Genomic DNA, 18,010 nt, shown 5'->3' on the forward strand with positions numbered 1-18,010 from the left:
TTCATGATAAACACACTCAAAAAATTTGAAATATAAGAGAACTCCCTCAACCTGTTGAAGGATATCTACAAAAACCACAGGGCTAACATCATACTTAATGTTGAGACACAAAGCTTTCTCCCTAAGATCAAGAAAAAAACAAGGATGTCTGCTCTTGTCACTTCTATTCAACATTGTACTGGAGGTTCTAGCCATGGCAAGTAGGCAATAAAAAGAAATTAAAGGCATCTATATTGGAAAAGAAGAAAAACTATTTCTATTTACATATTACATAATCCCATATATAGAAAATCCTAAAGAACGCACGCGCATCCGCGTGCGCGCGCGTGCACACACACACACACACACAAATTATTCAAGCTAAAAATGAGGGCCGCCTGGGTGGCTCAGTCAGTTGAGCGTCTGACTCTTGGTTTTGGCTCAGGCCATGAGCTCAGCACTGAATCTGCTTGAGATTCTCTCTCTCTCCTTCTCCCGCTGCCCCTCCCCCTGCTTGTGCACTTTCTCTCTCTAAAATGAATAAATAAATCTTAGAAAAAAAGACCGATAAACTCAGTTGTAGTATAAAGGGGCTTATCATGAATAACAAGACACCCATTTCACCTTTATGGCTCTCAAGTGATTTCCAGAACTGAGGACAAAAGACCAAATATTATAACCAAAGATGATCCCATTGTTCTTATTACTGAGGAAATGCCAAGGGTTTTTATGAGCTGTGAGCCAGGAACCATGGATGAAGACCAAATATATGAGAAGAAATATATTTTGGTCATCTGAATGACCAAATATATATTTCTGACAAATCATAATATCCCAAGCCCTTAACATATGAGTCATAGTTATTTTAAATTTCCTATCTGTAATTCCAAACTCTGTGTCATATCTGAGTTTGGTTCTGATTCTTGCTCTTTTTTCAGTCTGTTTTTTTTTCTTGCCTTTTTGCAAGGCTTGTAATGCATGATTTATTAGATAAAGGGACTGATATAAACCTTTAATGTGAAGTTTGATGTTAGTCTGGCTAGGAGTTGGACCAATTTAATGGTTCCTGTAGCTTTAGGTGCCAGTGGCCTTAAGTTCTTCTAGTGTCCTTGTTTGTTTGGCCTCAGTCTGGCTTCATCATGTCTTGTTCAGCCTAAGCTATCCCTCCCCCAGACTCCATCCTCCACCCCCCCCGGACCGGCGGGGTGTTAGATCCCAAAGGATCTTTCTGTAACACAGACCTAACCATATGTCTCCCTGCTCAGAAACTCTCTCCTGCTTGAAACCCCTGCGCCCACGGAATAATGTACATGTTGCTCAGTGTGGCCTTCCCAGGTCCTCAGGGGTCACCTTAGCCTTCCCTCTGCTGCCCACCTCCCCCAACTCCTACACCACATCAGGGTACCAGGGACACCCTGAACTGCTTCCAGGTCCCTCAACATGACACGCTGTCTCCGGTGTGTTTCTGCCTTGTCCTTGATGATCTCTCTGGAACCCTTCCCATTGGGACTGCAATGTGGTTCCACCAGCAAGATCCTGCCTTTTGGGGGAGGCCTTCCCCAAGCCCCTGGTACATTCCTCAGGCAGAATGCCATGCTGTGGATGCCGCCAATGTCCCAAGGGACCTCTCCAACAGGCAAATCCCCACCTTACCCCAGGCAGAGGCGGCAAGGGGCAGACACTGTGGATCGCCCCCCTGGCTCTGCTTTTGTCCCAGAGGTGGGAGGGGCACCAGACAGCATTGACCAGCCCTCCCATTGGCCCCCTCTGGCTGGGGAGAGGAGGGAAGGTCTGGAAGGAAAGGAACATCTGTCTCTTGGCACCTGCTGTACAGGCCAGGGATGAAGGAATCTGGCTCTCAAGTCGAAGTCTTGGGGTCCAAATCCCAAGCTCCACCAGGTATCAGCTCTCTGACCTTGGCAAGCTACTTACCACTCTATGCTTCATCCTCGTCTATAGAACAGGTGAATAATTAGGAGATAGCTTAGATAAAGAGACGCTTCATGAGAGAACGCAATGGCAAGACTTCTGTATGTGGTTAATGCCCCCTGAGGGCTAGGTGCTATTCTAGCCACCAGGTTGGCCAAATGCCACACCAGCTATGTCCTGGGTCCAATTCCTCCACGTCCTGGCCGGCAAGACAAGGATGTCAGCTCCCCCCGTGGAGCAGGCAACCAAGGTGCCAAGCTGTCTACTTCCTCCCCGAGCCAGCCACCGCTCAGCCCCCTCCTCCTCCTCTGCTGGAGGGGCAGGGGTGGGTGGGTGGGGAGGCCCCGGCTGGAGAAGCACGGAGGCTGCACATTCAGGCTGCATCAGGCCTGGCCCGGGGTGCCTCTGGGCTCCTGGAAGGTGGTGGCAGTGGCCATGGGGGGAGCGGGTAGGGGGCCTTCCCCAGCCAAGGCAGCTGGTCCTGCTTCATTCTACTCCTTCCATGCAGGTGGCAAGGAGGGAGCTCCCTATTCTTGTGGGTCTTGCTACGTGCTAGGTGAGTACCGAGCTGGGGGCTCTGATGGCACGTCCAGTCTCACCAACTCCAAAGAGGTTGGCGTTCTGCCTCCATGTTATAGAAGTCCAAGATGATGCAGCCAGGGTTGTCGAGAGACTGGCCCACAGGGAGCACTTCACTCCCCTCTCCTGGGCCTCAAGTTGACCAAGTCCCTCCCACTGCCCTTGCACCGTCATCGCCCTATGCTCGCCCCTCACCATGCTGAGTGAAGCTGAACTGCTGGAAGAGGTCACTTTAGGATAACAAGGACCCTCTGTTAGACATCTGAATAGTTACATTGTACTCACACTCCGCTCAGGTGATGCAGTGCACAACCCCCACAACTGTACACAGCAGCCCTGAGATCATCCTCAGAGGAGTAGTCTTTTTGGAGCACAGCTGTTGAATCCACCCTCCCGAACTCTGGGACTTCACTCCCTTCTTCTGGCATTTCAGGTGTCCTGTTTATTGTTAAACAAACCAATTTGCCCTGGTCCCAAGACTCTCCTGACTTCTGGCCCAAATCTTTGGCAGTCAGATGCCTTGAAGGAGTGCTCTACCTTGCAGAGCCCCTCACCTCACACTCTCATTGGCCCCAGGCTTCCTTGCAGGTAATTCCTCCAAGGTCACTCCCCAATTCCATGGTCTCCCATGGCTCCCCTCCTTTGCTTCTCCTGGACATCGTGTGATCAGTGCTAATCTGCCCTCATGCTTGTGGGAACAACCCAGGATTCTCCTGCTTCTCATCTTCTTCCTCCCACCTCAGAGACGTGGTCTTCCCACCTTCAAGCTACGACCAGGTCCTTGCCGGCACCTTCTGCCTACCCTGAGTCTGGGCCTGTGGATCTATGACTGTCCATCCCAGTGTGGCAGGATGAAGCCCCCCCGACCCCAGAGGGACCAGACTGCCCAGAAGGGCAGCGAAGCCTGGAGGGCTGTGGGAGGTGGCAGGAACCTTGCCCTCCATCCAGCTTCTCTCCCACCTGAGCTTTCCCTGGCCTTGGCATCCCCAGCCCTGTCCCAACCCCTTGCCAGCTCATCACTAAGGGAGGTGCCATCTTTTGCCCCATCCCCCTCCGCTTGGTCACAGGCGACAAACTGGTGGTCCACAACACGTTTTGTCTGGTCCACCATCCTTTTCTGAAGTTTCAGTTAGTTGCTAGCGTTTAAAAAGTACCCAATTTCACGTAAGAATCCAGAATTCTAGTTTCTTTTGAAAAAATCAGAAGATCCGGCAACACGGGGCCCACATTCCTGCACAGTTGACACCCAGCAGGAGCTGGCCTCCGCAGTTCCCTTCCTGTGGGACCTGCACGCCAGTTTCTGCAGTTCCAACCTTCTGGATCGCCTGGCCACCGATGTCCGCCACCTGGCTTCTGCCCAACGCGGTCCAGGGGAAGGAACCAAGGTCTAAGCACGCCAAGGCGGGCAGAGCAGGGCAAGCAGGAAGGGGGCGGGCGGTCCCAGGTGGGAGCCGTGTTCCAGCCTCTCTCCACTGCTGTTCATTGCTAGCAGCGTCCCGGGTCCAGCCTGCCCCCAGGGGGGCGGGGCTGCTGCAAGCGGGTGGCTTGCTAGGCGCTGCTTTGGGCCCCTCCACGTCCTACTGGAGTAGGGCGCCGGGCCTGAGGCTTTGTCCTGAGCCTGAGGAGCTGTGAGGCCTGTGGGCACAGGCTTCCTTACTGTCTGCCGGCTCAGCCAAACATGCACCAGGGGGTGGCGGCCTTGTCACAGTCCAACAGGATGTTGAGGACAGTACAGGGGGCCCCGCCCACCGACAGGGCAGTGCGGGAATCCACGCGGTACTTCACGGTGCTCAGGCCGCCCTCCCGGTCTACCTTGAACTGTTCCTGGGAAGGGAAGGGGGAGAGGGCACGTACTCAGGGCTGTGTGGCGGCTAACTGTCCCCAGCGGCACCGCGGCGGTAAGTACGAGAGCCGATGCGCCAATATGGCCGGGTGCAGGATGGTGGTCCCTGTGTCACAGGTCTGCCTGGGAGTCGGCACCTACAGCACAGTCCCTCCCCCTGCTCCCCGCCTGCCCGGGCCCTGAGGTCTCGGCTGGCCCACGGCACCCAGGTGCTCATGGCAGCCCCCAGAGCGGGGACTACGCTGGGCCAAGCAGGGGAGGACAGGGCCATCTGGGCCCGAGGAGAGCTTGGTGGTAAGGCTTGGCCCTGTTGCTTTCCCCATGTCACCACCTATGCGGCCCCAATCAGGGGACCTGCCAGCACCTGTTTTTGAGCGGCGATGCGCTTCTGGTCCCTCTTCCGCCAGGCTGGGTCATGCAGGTGGCGAAATGTCTTGTACCCAGTTGTGATTCCCGAGGGGCGGAAAAGCTAAGAAGGCCAAAGGAAGGTGGGTCAGGCCGCCCTCCCGGAGCTCTGGCCCTCACCGCTAGTCTTCCGGGGTCCCCCCGCCTGCCATGGGCCACGGGCCAAAGGCCACAGGCAGGGGCCTGCACTGCCACTCAGCAGGAGAAAGAGGTGCTCATCGGTGGCAGGGCAGGGGGGGCCATCTCCAAGCCCCAGGAACCTCATCTGAGCCAGAGAAGGGAACCTCAGGGCAGCCACAAAGGCTGAAGAGGGGGGGAGCCCTTGGGGGGACATTACCTGCAGCCCGGCCCCTTTGATGCGGCGGTAGAACTCGTCATCTTCACGGCCCCAGCCCCAGAAGCGGTTGGACATCCCGTTGCACTAATAGAGACAGGGAGTGTCACTTGCCCCATCCTCCCAGGAGCACTCCCTGGTCTCCTACCACTTGGGAGTCTGCCAAGGCCCCCTGCTCTTCCCCGCCCCCCCCCGCCCCGTGGAGGTTCGAATGGACACCCAGTCCCTCTGCCTGTTCTAATGGGGCCCTGAACTTGTGTGAGATGACCAGTTTCTCAAAAAGGTCTGGCTGGCAGGAAGGCACCTCTCCGGGGAGCTGGTGATGGGCAGAAGTGCCAGCTCGTGCTTGACTTCTGCCTGTCCCATGCCCCCGCTTCTCCCGGGGACGCTCTGCCCTGGTCTCTCCCTGGGGGGATGGGGACAGCTGGGCTCTGTGGCAGCACCGTTTTCTGCTACCCGACCTGGAGCTTCATTTACATAAAGCTGGCTTCAGCCACAGCCTGAAAAGAGGTGCAAGAAACGGGGGTCTAAGCCACTTGGTTCCCCCCCCAACCGACCTCCAGCCACAACCCCTGACTCAGGGTGGGCCCCTGACTCAAGTCAGGCCAATCAAGAGGCAGCAAGATGCAGTTCTGGGACTCCTGTCTGGGTTGCTGGAGAAGGTACTTCATCTTCCACTGAACCCGGGCCTAGGTGGGCGCGGGGCGCAGGTACAAGCACCCTGCCGGTTGAGTGTCTGAAAATAAATCCACTCCGCCGAGAAAGCCGAGCTGAGAGATGGCGCATGAGATGGTGTCGGGGGACCCTCATCTGAGAGGCTGGGCCAGCCGCTCCTGAAGCCAGACCGTCCCCCGGCCCCACCCAGACCGGTCCAGTCTGAGAGCCAAGGAGCCGGCCCCCCTCCCACCCCCAGTGTTCTGTTCTGAAGCCAGCTGGTACCGGGGCTCCCGCTCCCGGCCGGGGCTCCCGCTCCCGGCCGCGGCCTCCCTAACCAAGTCTCCCATGTGGTGGGCTGCTCCCGGGCTCCTGCAGGCGGGCGCCCCCTGGCTCTGGGCCTCACCAGCTGGTAGTGCTGCTTGGAGAGCAGCAGGATGCCGCCCACGTAGGTCTTGTAGTGGTAGAGCGGGTGGAGCTCCGGGGAGGCCACGTGGAAGGGCCCGGCCTCGGGGAAGCCGTAGTCCAGCTCCTCGTTGAGGGGCAGCAGGTCCACGTCGTGCATGGCGATGTAGTCCGTGCTGTTGCTGGTCTCCAGGAAGCCCACGTTGATGAGGGCCGCGCGGTTGAACCTGCGCAGGGGGTTGGCAGAGGCTGAGCGGGCGGGCGGCGGGGCTTGCTCTCCCCGCCGACGGTGAGTGGGAGCCTGTCCTCCGCAGCACCCGGCCCGGCGCCCGGCGCCCGACGCCGCCTTCCCTGGGGGGCTGCCCGGCTGCACGCCTGCGCCCCCCCGCCCCGGGCTCAGCGCACACAGGTCCACCGAGCCCCCACCACGTGCCGGAAACCGCCCGGATCACTGCAGTGCCCGCACTGAGAAATCAAAGCCCTGTCTTCTGGGAGCTGACATGCTTATAAGGGAAAAAAATAAGTATGTGCCCAGCCAGACCCTGGTGAGCCGCGGAGGAAAGAACAGCAGGGCGAGGAAGGGGGAGCCCGCTGGGGGGCGGGGCAGTGTTCTTTCAGACAAGGGGGATGGGGGGCAGGATAACAGGGTGGCAGGGGAGAGGAGTGGAGGGGATGGGGCTCCGAGCAGAGGTGAAAGCAACCGACAAGGCCTGAGGCAAGAGCAGAGGGACCGAGGAGGGCTTAAGGGATGCGGCTGGGGAAGGGCCCTGGCAGGTTGGGGCTGTGACCCGCAGGAAGACGCAGGAGCCATGGGCTCGAAGCAGGGGCAGGACGTGCTGTGTCTTGGCGTGTAACGGGGTCACGCCAGCTGGGGTGTTGGGAAGAGACGGGAGGATCAGGGGCGGGAGCAGGCAGTCGGGTTGGGAGGCTCCTACACTCATTTAGGCAGGAGACAGTAGTGATTTAGCTCAGGGGGGCGGTGAGAAGGGGGCAAGTTCTAGATGTATTCTGAGGGTCCGGACGCACCGCGCGAGGGAAAGAGGGGGGTTGAGAATGATTCTGAGGCTTTCTGGCCTGAGCAAGCAGAAGCGAGGAGCGGGCAGCTCCTGAAATGGGGAAGGGGGGCGGGTGGGAATTCAGAAATGTGGTTTTGATCATGTTAAGCCTCAGCTGCCCGACACCCCCAGAAGGAGGGTGACGCAGGTGGTTGCACGTGCGGTTCTGGCGGTCAGGAAAATACAGACTTGGGGGGGTGGTCAGCAGGGTACGGGTGGGGTTTAGCGCCCTGAGACCAACCGAAAACCCCCAGGGAGTGACTGGAGCCAGAAAAGAGGATGCTGAGGCGCTGAGCCCCAAGAGCACCAACTCAAGAGGTCAGGGAGGGGAGGCTTTAGGGCATGGCAGTGGGCTCACTGGGGCTCACTGGTGGTATCGGCGAGAGCTGCCTCCATGTCATGATGGGGGTAAACGCTGGAACAGAGGAGGTTCCAGAGAGCGTGGGGGGGGGGGGTCTGCTACAAAGGGGAGCAGAGAAATGGTGATGGGAGGTCACAGGGTCTTGTCTTTTTTAATTGGGCGCTATCTCAGTGGGCGTGCTGCAGCAGGTGCCCATTGGTGCGGGCGAGAAAGAAGCCGTGGCTAGAGCCATGTCCTTGAACAGCATAGAGAGAAGGGGATCGGGGGCCCAAGTGGAGGGGCTGGGACAGGGCATTCTCAGCATGGCGGGCGCCTAGGCTGGTGGGCACCAGGGCGCGCTCTCTTCCAGCTGGTTCTGTTTCCTCACACAGGAAGCAAAGTCATCAGCCGAGGCTGAGGAGGAGGAGGAGAGGAGAGAGGGGGCAGAGCTGCGTCAGAGAGCGGAGAGGCAGCAGGCCAGAGGAGCGCGGGGCTCCAGGCAGGCCCTCCACTGCCAGGAAGACCAGCCACCTCTCCAGCCACATTCTGTGGCCCATGGGCCGAGGGACTGATGCTACCGATGGACTGTGGAATCCAAGCTGGGGGAGGAGACAGTGAGGACCAGGAGGGTGGGCTGTGAAAACTGGGGCAACTGTGGCCTAAAGGGCCGGGTGGGGCCCCAGCCTTTGGACCTGTCCCAGCGGAGCGAGGCGTGGTAAAGGGCAACGACCTCAGAGTAACACCAGAGCAGCTTCGAAGCTGTGGTCTTGACCAGCCCTTCCCTGAATACCCACAGCCAATCCACTAGAAAGCTCCTCCCCACCACATCTCCCCCAGAGCCAAGACACCCTCACCTCTGACCACCCAGCACCCCTCTGGTGTCCAGGTAAAAGCTATTCCTCATACAGGAGCTGTGGTCATCTTTGCAAAATGGGTATCAGGGCACCTGGGGCGGGGGGTGCTCAGGCAGTTAAGTGTCCGACTCTTCGGCTCAGGTGATGATCTCAGGGTGGTAAGATCGAGCCCCGCATCGGGCTCTGTGCTCAGTGGGGAGTCCGCTTGAGATTCTCTCTCTCCCTCTGCCCCTCCCACCTGCTCGTTCTTTCTGTCTCTCAAATAAATAAACAAATCCTTTTAAAAAAACATTACTGCTCCTCCCGCCCCAGGCGCCACTGCTCCCCAGGGATGGGGGGAGCTTTCACAGGCCAGAGACCCCCCTGGCATAGGACTCCTGTGGGAAAGGGAGGAGTCCGAGGGGCCAGGGCAAGGTGAGGACCTGGAGAGGGCCTGTTGAATCAGGAGGCCGCCCCTACCTGAAGTGGTCCACCTGGTTGAGCACGTAGATGTGGTGCTGGATCTTCTTCCTGCTCAGGAAGCGATGCATGTGGGGCACAAAGACCAGGAGCTCCTCAAAGCGCTCGCGGAAGGGCACCAGCACGGCCAGGCGGTGGGGGCCCCAGGATGAGTCTTCTTCCCAGTGCTCAGGAGGCGGCTCTGGGGGGCAGGACTGGGGTGGGCCTGGGGTCTCCTGCCCTTGTCCCCTGGCTGCCCGGGCCACGTCACCAGAGCAGCTGAGTTGCAGCCAGAGCAGGGAGAGGAAGCCCAGTAAGAGACAGGCAACGAAGAGGTGAAAGACGGAGCACTTCCGAGGGAGGCCGCTGGGCAGCAACCTGGACCTGGGACAAGAGCAGGGACAGGGTCAGGAGGGCGGGTGGTGCCAGGGGCCCTCTGACAGGCCCCTCCTCTGGCTTCCCCCCAAGTTGGGCACACAGGACCGGTCTGCCCCAAGCGCCTGGGAGTTAGTGCAGAAGCCAACACTTGAATGCTTTTGTTCATGCTGCTACCTCGCATAAGAATCCTGCTCACTGCTCTGGGCCCAGCCTCTGTCACGCCGCCTCCAGGAAGCCCTCCATCCCCGGGGCAGAGCTGCCCCAGTTCCTTCACACCCCTTTACTTTCTGTGAGTGAGTCCAGGTCAGACCAAGAGCTGCTGGAGGTCAGGGATGAGACTCCTTGTGCCTTGTACCTGCCCCTCCCCAGGACAATGGCTGGAGGTCCAAAGCTCGAGCCGACGGCAGGAGTGCCGCCTTAGAGGTCCCATCCACTGCCTTCCAACCGCGCTCCCCTGTCGGTTTACCCCTAGATGAAACCTTGGCTTCATCCTGCTTCTCACACAAGAAAGACCCCCAAGGCAGGGGCCAGGGCCGATATCCGTCCCAGGGAAGAGACCTGAGTTGACTCTGGGAAGATCGGATCTGCCTCCAAAACAACACAAGGCCCAAATGGCCAGTGGCAGTTCACTGAACGAGTCTCAAAGCTTCAGTCCAAGAGGCAGCCCATGCGACAAGAGATGAGAGACGGAAGAGGGAAAGGAAGATGCACGCCAGGAATGGAACCCAGGCTGGGTTTAGAAGCGGCCAGCGCCACTGAATGGCCTGGACACCGAGGTAGTGCTTGGAGAGGCTGCTCTCTAGGTTAGGAAGGTGGGATTCACCTGATCCCTTTGCTGAGGATCGCGAAGGAGCTGAGCAACCTAAGAAAAAGCAATCTTCCTCAATCTACTCCCCCTGCAATAACCTGCAAAACACTTGGCTTTATTGCCTTTAGGAGTCACCAGTTAGCTGGCAGGCGGCACAAATTCGACCTGAGTTGCTCCCTACCACTCACCCAGGGCACGTGTGGGGTAACCCAGAGCTTCGCCACTCACCATAGTCCTTCCTGCTCCAGCCCTCACACAGTCTGCTGTGCCCTTCCTTATTTTATCTGCCTAGAAGCCCGCTGCTGATCCTCTGGGGCCAACCTCCCATGTCATGGCCAGCACGGTCCCTCTACCTCAATTCCAACGCCAGGGCCCGCAGAGCCAACCCCTCAACGTGCGCACAAACTGACAGAGCACTCCCTCCATGGCCTCTGGGCCTTCCCTCTTCAGAGCTCTTATCTGTAATCACTTGTGTCTCTGCAATCACTTGTGTCCCTGCTCACTGTCTTCCCCTGCAGGTCATCAGTTTCTGCCTGCGGCCCCAGTTTAGACAACAGAGGGTTTGCTAGGCGAGTCACAGGAAAGGTTCAAGCTGTCAGGGACATGCTTTAAGTCACACACCAGAGCCAGAACAGCTCCTGACTTTCTCTAGAGCACAACCTGGAAGCCAGCAGCCCTGCAGCCAGGTCCCACACACAGCAGAGAGGTGGCCAGGTAAGACAGGGCTTCTGACTTACCCCCCATTGTCCTGTGGTAGGGCTCTCCGCTGGGGAGGAGCGGAGCCCAATCCTGCCAGTGGCTTGGGAAGGCTGGAACCTCTACAGATTCTCTTTCGCCCTCGGGGCTCTCTCTGGGGGTGGGATGGAGACCGGGAATACGGACATGAAGAAACATCCCACCTTTGGGAAAAGAAGCAGTGACCGTTATCCGGGGGTTTGGCATGGCTTGGGCACTCTGTGCAACTTCACAGGCTGTTCCTTCAGTCCAGCTTCCCTTTCCAGGATCACGTTCTTGTAGGCAATCCTATCCTTTGGGCTCTAAGGGCCCAAATCCCTGAGCAACTGAATTCAGAACCAAATCTCAATTCCTCAGGACAAGTGGACACTTAGAGCTCCTGGCGCCACCTGGTGGCAAACTCCAGATCTGCAGGCCCACCGGCTCCCAGGCCCCGGGGCACCCTGCTCTGAGGGGCAGACCAGAGGAGGTTTTTTTGTCTCCATCAGTCTGTGCCCAAGGCTAGAAAAGGCAGATTCAAATCTAGGCAGGCTGGCTCCAGAGCCAGCACTCTCGATTGCTACACTAGCCTGCATCGGTTGCATGGACCTTTGAACCCCCTGGGTCCAAAGCAGGAATTGACATGGGTAACTTTTTTGGGGAACACAGGTATGTTCCAAAGGTTTATGGAAAGGGATCAGGAAATGGAACTTCTCCTCCATTACCTTTCCTCTCTTTCCTTACAAAAATCTTAGTGATACAGGTTTGAATATCAGCTGCTCTGGTTAACAGCACTTCCCAAATGCAAAGGGACCCGTTAGACACCTCCTCTGTGCAAGGCACAGTGTCAAGAGCTTTACGGATGTGATCTCTTTTAATCCTCATGCAGCCCTGCAGAGTAGATATTATGATCCCTGTTTCAGAGATGGAAAAGCTGAGGTCAGAAAGATTTAGTGATCTGTTCTGGGTCACATGGCTATTAAAGAGGATTGCCGCCCAGGGCTCACTCCACTATCCAGGCTTTCCTTCTCTTATATTCCTGTCTTCCGACTTCAACACCAAGTCGGAAAAATGCCCCAAACGAAAGAGTTGTGCCCACTATATTTCAGAATCTTTTGGCACCTGGCAAACTCAAGAGACATACAGGGAATGAGGTGTCATTCACTGGGTCTCCGGACACCCGCTATCCGGTGTTCTGGGTGAGAAGAGTTTTGCGGGCACATCTTAAGAATGAAGTGTGGGTGTCCCCCCGAATCTAGATGGGCAAATGGCTCCCCTACCCTGATTCTGCTTTAGTGGAGAACATCACTAGCTAAGGTCTGGATCCAGCTCACACCTAACCCATGGAGCAGGTCCCACTCGAGTACAGCTGCACCGGAAATGAACCAGCATTACGTGTGCAGAGTGCCTAGTATGTGCCAGGCAGGGGCCTGCCAGGCACAGCATCCAGAGCTTCGATCTGGTCGGAAAAGCTTCTGGGCGGTCAGCAAAAGCTGGGGAAGCGTGAGAGAGGGTAGGGTATGAGGCTACGTAGACGTGAAGGGGGGAAGCGGGAGCCCAGAGACAAGGCAGAACGACCCTCAGGGCCCGGGGCAGACAGAAAGACAGAGATCCAGTGGGGAGAGGTCAATGGAGTCAGAGACCCGCACGAACACAGACGCCAGTGGAAAACCACAGACACAAAGAGCGACACGGAGCGGAGAGACAGAGCCTCGCAAAGCGAGGGACAGAAACTCACAAGGGGAAGTCACCGGAGAAATACGGACCCGCGGAGGGACGGAGACCTGCGGAGCGACGGAGACCGCGAGAAACAGAGACCCACACGGAGAGACGGCGACCCGGACCCAGAGAGACAGGGACCCACAAGGAGAACCACAGACCCTCAGGAAGCCCCGCAGACGGGGACGCGACGGCCTCGGGCTCCTAGATTCCGCGGGGCGGCCCGGAAAGGATCGGCACCCGGGAGGACGGGGCCCGGGCCGGCCGCCGCCGCTCACCTGCCGTCCTCCCAGGGCAGCTGCGCCGCTTTTCTCCGGGAGGGGAACATCGTGGGGGGAGGTGTCGGCGCATGGGACTCGAGCTCCCAGCCGGGCCGGCCCGGCCTCCGGGCCTACGCGGCGCCTCCGCCTCCGGCCCCGCCCCGTCCGCCCCGCCCCGTCCGCCCCGCCCCCCGGTCCGCCGGGTCCGCCGCTCCAGCCGCGCCGTCCGTTCCCCCAAGCCGCCGCGTGAAAGGTTCCGCGTGCGAGGAACGCCCAAGCGCTCCCACCGCCGGACGGCTCAACTGCCCTGCCGGGGACCCGTTCGTTCTCCCGAGAAACCGAGAGCCCGTAGGGGGCTCAAATCACTGAGCCGGTGCTGGACTTAGACTCCAGGCTTCCAAACCGGCGCTCTGGGATGACGATCCGCACCCTCCTCCTCTTCCCGGCCCCAGTTGGTGGTGCATTCTTCCTCCGCAGCAAGCTAGGAGTGGGGCAAGGCCAGGCTCGGGGCTCAGCCTCGGGCCAAGCAGAGACCCCAAGCCCTAGGGGGCAAGGCACCATCCCCTTGCAAATGTTTCCTCACTTGCGTGCATAAATAGTCCCTGACCGACGTGGTTGCTTGGGTTGAAGGAGGACAGACCAACATACTTGGTGGGTGCTGGGCATATAGTCAACCCGATGTCAGTGACAAGTTATTATGCGGGAGGGGGGCACTTTGTTGGAGTTGAGGTGAACACTGAAGGGGGAGTATAAGACGAAGTTCTTATACTTATCTTCCCTGGCACAGTGGGAACTTACCCGGCTGGGCCAGCCTCCCACCTGGGAAAAGACAGCAACAGAGCTCGTGGGGCTTGATCTCCCCTGCTCTTAGGCAAATGTGAAGCTCCCAAATAAATAGCTAACATCTACTGAGTGCTTACTAGGTGCCAGGCATGGTTCTAAATTCTTTACTCCCGTTCTCTCATTCAGTCCCTACGAGTAGTGTACTTCTGCCCACTTGAAAAGCTGGGGCAGAGAGAGGCAATTCAGGGTGTAAACCAAGATACCTTGGTTGCAGTTGCTGCTTCCAAAAGGACTTTACTGTCGGTGAGGAATTTAGTCACCCCAGCAGCCCCCTTTCTCCGTTAAACCCAGCATATACCCACCAGGGACCTCGCTGCTAAACTCTGCCATTGCACTGCACCCTAGAACAGAGCCTTGGCAAATGCAGCCTAGGTTCGCTGATGACACAGGGGAGGCTGACCCCCTGCAGAGACCAGTCCAGTAAGGCCAGTGACAGTAGCAGGGAGGTGGGACTGTGATCTGAAAGCACAAACCCACCTCAAGGGGACAGCTCGATTCGGCCCAGCTAATTGTCACATCAGAATGAAGCCCCACTAGTGTCAGATCTGATTTGTCTCAAGAAATCAGATTTCACATAAAAATTAATTTCAAACGGTGACACCCACAGTCATGTTGATAATCAGCACTATAGATATGATGGAATGAGAATGGCACATTTTTGGTCTTTCTTTCAAACTCAGAACTCCAGTCTAATCATGAAATAGCAGACAAATCCCAATTGAGGAACATTCTACAAAAAACCTGAACTGTACTCCTAAACTGTCAAGGTAATAATAAGCAAAGTAATTCTGAGAAACTGTCACAGCGAAGAAGGGGCTAAATGTAATGTGGTATCCTGGATGGGATCCTGAAACAAACAAAAGGTTTAGGCAATGGCTAAAGAAATCTACATATGGTATGGACTTCAGTGAAAAATAATGTATCGATATTGTTTCTTAACAAACGTGCCAAACTGATGCATGACATTAATAATGGGGGGAACTATTTTATACAATTTTTCTGTAATTCCAAAGCTGTTCTATAAAAGCGTCTTGTTTTTAATGTGGAGGTGGTCTAGGTGGCAATATGAGGTCAGATCACATCCACCTGGCAGTTCGAGTAGTCTGCAAACTGGTCCCCCCGCCCCCCATCTCTTTCTCTCACACTGCTGGGTTAACCTTCCTCAAATTTATCTCCACAGGGGCTGCCTGGGTGGCTCAGTTGGCCTTTGACTCAGGTCTTGATCCCAGGGTCCTGGGATCAAGTCCCGCGTCTGGGGGGGCCTGCTTCTCCCTCTGCCTGCCGCTCCCCCTGCTTGTGCTCTCTCTCAAATAAAATCCTGGGGCGCCTGGGTGACTGTCATTATGCATCTGCCTTGGGCTCAGGTCATGATCCCAGGGTCCTAGGATCGAGCCACGCATCGGGCTCCCTGCTTTGCGGGAAGCCTGCTTCTCCCTCTCCCACTCCCCCTGCTTGTGTTCCTGCTCTTGCTATCTCTCTGTCAAATAAATAAAATCTTTAAAAAGAAGTAAAATAAAATAAAATCCTGAACTCCAGTGGAAACCGTGCCGTCGACCTCCATTTGCCAATGCCCCCAACTCCCCGGCTCTGCCTTCTTACCTCAGAATCCTTCCTCTCCTTCACAGTCCTTGCTGAAATCCCGTGCTATTGGTTAAGACCATCAACATCCTCATGCCCACCAGCCCAGGGACTTCTGTCCTCCCCAAACCCGCTGCACTCTTCTGTTCAATGCCGACTACCTTTACGGATGAGGCCCCTCCTGGCAGCACCGTGACAATGCCGTCCACCTGTTCTGGAAACGCAGGGAGGCCACTTGTATCTCAAGGGAGTGGAAACAGAGGAAAATGGTATAAATCTGAGCACCAAGCCCACAAGTCACTTGTTTTATGGTCTTGGGCAGACCCGCTATCCCCTGCTGCGGGAAGGTGGAGAGAGGCTAAGAGGACCAAAGTTCACAGGTGGATTTTCATCTTGGAACGTGAGGTACACAGTGGCAGAACTGACATTCCCCGAGTACCTCCGTGTTACGGCCACTATAGTAACTACACTGGACGAGAAGTCACTTTTTTTTTTTTAATTGGGAAACCAATGTAACAAACCTAGACTTATTGAAAATGAAATCCGTAACTAAGACTCTGCAGGCCCCATCCCCAACCAGCACCAAGGCCTCTGCTTGGCTTGACCCCAGTTCCTCAAGCCCCCCAAAGGACAACCAATTTGAGAAGCTGAGGTCAACCTCAGGGCTACTTTCCCCACACTGCAACCCCCTCCACCCCTCCCCTCCATTGACACACACATCCTGGATCAGCAGTCTGGGCCCAAGGAGGGTATAGTGAGGTTCCCAGGGTGGCAAGGAATCACAGCCACACCCCAACCTGCGCAAAATCCCACGTTAGCAAAGGAAGACAGAAAAAAAGACTGGCTCGCCCACCCGCTCCCCTCCCCCAGCCACCCCAGACAATAGCCTCACGTCCCTGATCAGTAACACTGTGATTCTGAGGTGCCAACGGGGCTCCCAGTGGCTTGGCCCCTGAGTGATTACTGCAAAGGGCTCAGATCCCGGGGGAGGGGGCAGGCATTGGCCCACCACCTGCTCAGTATCAGCCAGCCAAGCTGCTGCCCTAAGCTTGTGCCTGGGGTGCCTGTAGCCCCTCTCCCCTCCAGATATCCACGGCTCGGAACCAGTCCTCCTGCCAGAGAGAAATCAGTTCCAGGAGGCCCTTTCTCCCCCAGCCCGGGAGGAAGGATGGCCTGTGAGGCCTGGGATGGCTACACCAGCTTCTTTGCTTCAAAGAAGCTTTTAAGGTGTCGCATCTGCCAGACGCCGATGGCTACGAGGATGAGGGTCTGCAGGATGGACCACCACAGCACCCGCTGGTTGGTGCTCTCGCTGGTCTGCCGGAAGCGCTCCTCTCGCCACTGCAGGAGAAGGGAAGAGGAGCTCAAGTTCGCTGGGCCCCACCAGGCGCCACTTTAACTGCCGGATTCCCTTCCCAGAGGGTGCCCCAGGGCCAACCAGCTCTGCTCAGGTTCCAGTCAAGTACCTGCAAAGAGTCAAAGAAACCCCCCACCTGGGGACTGCTTTCATCCTCCCCAGCCAGAGGGCCTCAGGGAACCCACTCATTTAAGTCTGTCTGCTCCTCTGTCAGGGACAGCACTCCGCTGGTCCTATCCTGGAGCTTGGTGGAGAGGTAAAGTCATTGCAGTATCACTCCATCAGAGCTGTCCTCTAGCACTTAGGAGTGGACTTGCTCTGATCTCTCTGCCCAGCTCTCCCTAGCTGCTCCTTGAGGATTGTGGGCACAAGCTGCAAACTGGTGGCCCCGTAGTGGCATCTGGCACATACATGTGTTTTGCCAATATTTAAAACCCGGAAAAATTCACATTGCTTCTTTTAAAACCCAGGGCTAGCATTATCTGCAACGCTGCCCTCAGCTGACAATTAACTTGAGGTCCCTGAGGCTTAGACACGTAATAGTCCTCATTGTCACAGATTCATTCATGGTCCCATCCTGCTTCCCCGACACAAGTGAGTATGAAATAGCTGGTCCTAGAAGCACCTGGAGGCACGGAAATAACACCCATGGTATTAGCATCAATTCCCGCTCTTGTCACTGGGCATGTGTCACTGTGATTTAGAGCAATGACAGCCTCTTAAGAGCCTATCTCCTTGGTTACAAACGGGAGTGAGTGGTACCCACCCCGCCTTTTAGACTTGCAGAGCAGCACAGACAGGTAAATCCCTTGGGTTTCAAAATGAATCCGACCAGCATGCAACTTCTGGCTGAGCCAGGGGAAGGCATCTGGGATGAAGCCCACGCAGAAGCTCCTGCCCGACATACCCGTTGGTAGTTCTGCTCTTTCTGGATCTGCTCCACCTGCTCCACCAACTGTCTCACCCGGAGCTGCAACTCACTCAGCTTGTCTTTGGCAGCAATTTCTGCATAGTCGTTGGCATGTTCCCCCACCTGGATGTCCAGGTGTACTCTCTGTGGACAGACAAGGAAGATAAGAAGAAATCAGGCAGCCCTGCCCCAACTTCCTGCCAGGGGCTGACAGCTGGTCCCCCACCTTCCTTCATTTGTGCACTTAGCCAATGCTGAGACCTCCTCAGTGTTTGGCCCTACGGGGCTCTGGGAAAACAGGCAAGAAGCAGCTTGGCTTAGCCTTGGACCAAGGCATACACAAGGAGCTCAGCAACTGTGCCTGGATGTTCACTGGAAACCCAGAATTATTAGGAAACACAAAATCGGACATACTCATCTTACACCCAAAGCACCACCAAGTCTCCAGCCCTGACCGGGCTCTAGAGCTTGAAAGCTACAAATCCCACGTGGTTCCACTCACCAGCATGCCTCCAGCAAAAAGGGAGAACTTGGTAGAATTGGAGTGAAGACAGATCTGGTGTTCGCCAGGGGTATGGGAGGTGAAAGTGAACCTGCCTTCAGAGCCATACTGCCGGGCCAGGATGAC

The 18,010-nt window shown here is 56.7% G+C and overlaps 2 protein-coding genes across 5 annotated transcripts in view; both read right to left on the minus strand.

Moving 5' to 3' along the window:
* Window positions 1-579: 579 nt before the first annotated feature.
* Window positions 580-12,905, minus strand: B4GALT7 (beta-1,4-galactosyltransferase 7). 4 transcript variants are annotated; one of them, XM_025860847.2, is made up of 7 exons: window positions 12,713-12,898; window positions 10,739-10,900; window positions 8,837-9,199; window positions 6,130-6,355; window positions 5,073-5,156; window positions 4,695-4,799; window positions 580-4,311 (listed from the first exon to the last, which is right to left on the minus strand). In XM_025860847.2, the coding sequence occupies exons 1-7, from the start codon at window positions 12,760-12,762 to the stop codon at window positions 4,156-4,158; spliced, it is 1,146 nt and encodes a 381-aa protein (XP_025716632.1). In that variant the 5' UTR covers window positions 12,763-12,898; the 3' UTR covers window positions 580-4,155. The 4 variants fall into 4 exon arrangements, with proteins under 4 accessions (XP_025716632.1, XP_025716633.1, XP_025716635.1 ...); XM_025860848.2 differs by lacking the exon at window positions 4,695-4,799 and having other exon boundaries at window positions 12,713-12,905; XM_025860850.2 differs by lacking the exon at window positions 10,739-10,900 and having other exon boundaries at window positions 12,713-12,885.
* A 2,691-nt stretch (window positions 12,906-15,596) lies between these two features.
* The window catches only part of TMED9 (transmembrane p24 trafficking protein 9), a gene marked incomplete at its 5' end in the record, with an annotated part of 2,546 nt that continues 132 nt past the window's right edge, over window positions 15,597-18,010 (minus strand). The window contains 3 exons of the mRNA XM_025860852.1: window positions 15,597-16,456; window positions 17,380-17,526; window positions 17,885-18,010. The exon at window positions 17,885-18,010 is cut by the window's right edge and continues 132 nt beyond it. Of these exons, the coding sequence (XP_025716637.1) occupies window positions 16,307-16,456; window positions 17,380-17,526; window positions 17,885-18,010 (423 nt within the window). The remainder of the gene's footprint in view (window positions 16,457-17,379; window positions 17,527-17,884) is intronic.

Source organism: Callorhinus ursinus, unplaced genomic scaffold (genome assembly GCF_003265705.2).
Source record: "Callorhinus ursinus isolate GAN/ISIS: 27379988/994484 unplaced genomic scaffold, GSC_fseal_2.0 scaffold160, whole genome shotgun sequence".
NCBI classification, from domain to species: Eukaryota; Metazoa; Chordata; class Mammalia; order Carnivora; family Otariidae; genus Callorhinus; species Callorhinus ursinus.

What these genes read in the sequence shown, in the direction of transcription:
- B4GALT7 (XM_025860847.2), bottom strand. Translation starts at nt 12,762, where the DNA reads ATGTTCCCCTCCCGGAGAAAAGCGGCGCAGCTGCCCTGGGAGGACGGC. An exon ending in AACCAGGTGGACCACTTCAG is followed by an intron (nt 6,356 to 8,836) that starts GTAGGGGCGGCC and finishes CCCCCTGCGCAG; the next exon opens with GTTCAACCGCGCGGCCCTCA. An exon ending in TCAAAGGGGCCGGGCTGCAG is followed by an intron (nt 4,800 to 5,072) that starts GTAATGTCCCCC and finishes TGGCCTTCTTAG; the next exon opens with CTTTTCCGCCCCTCGGGAAT.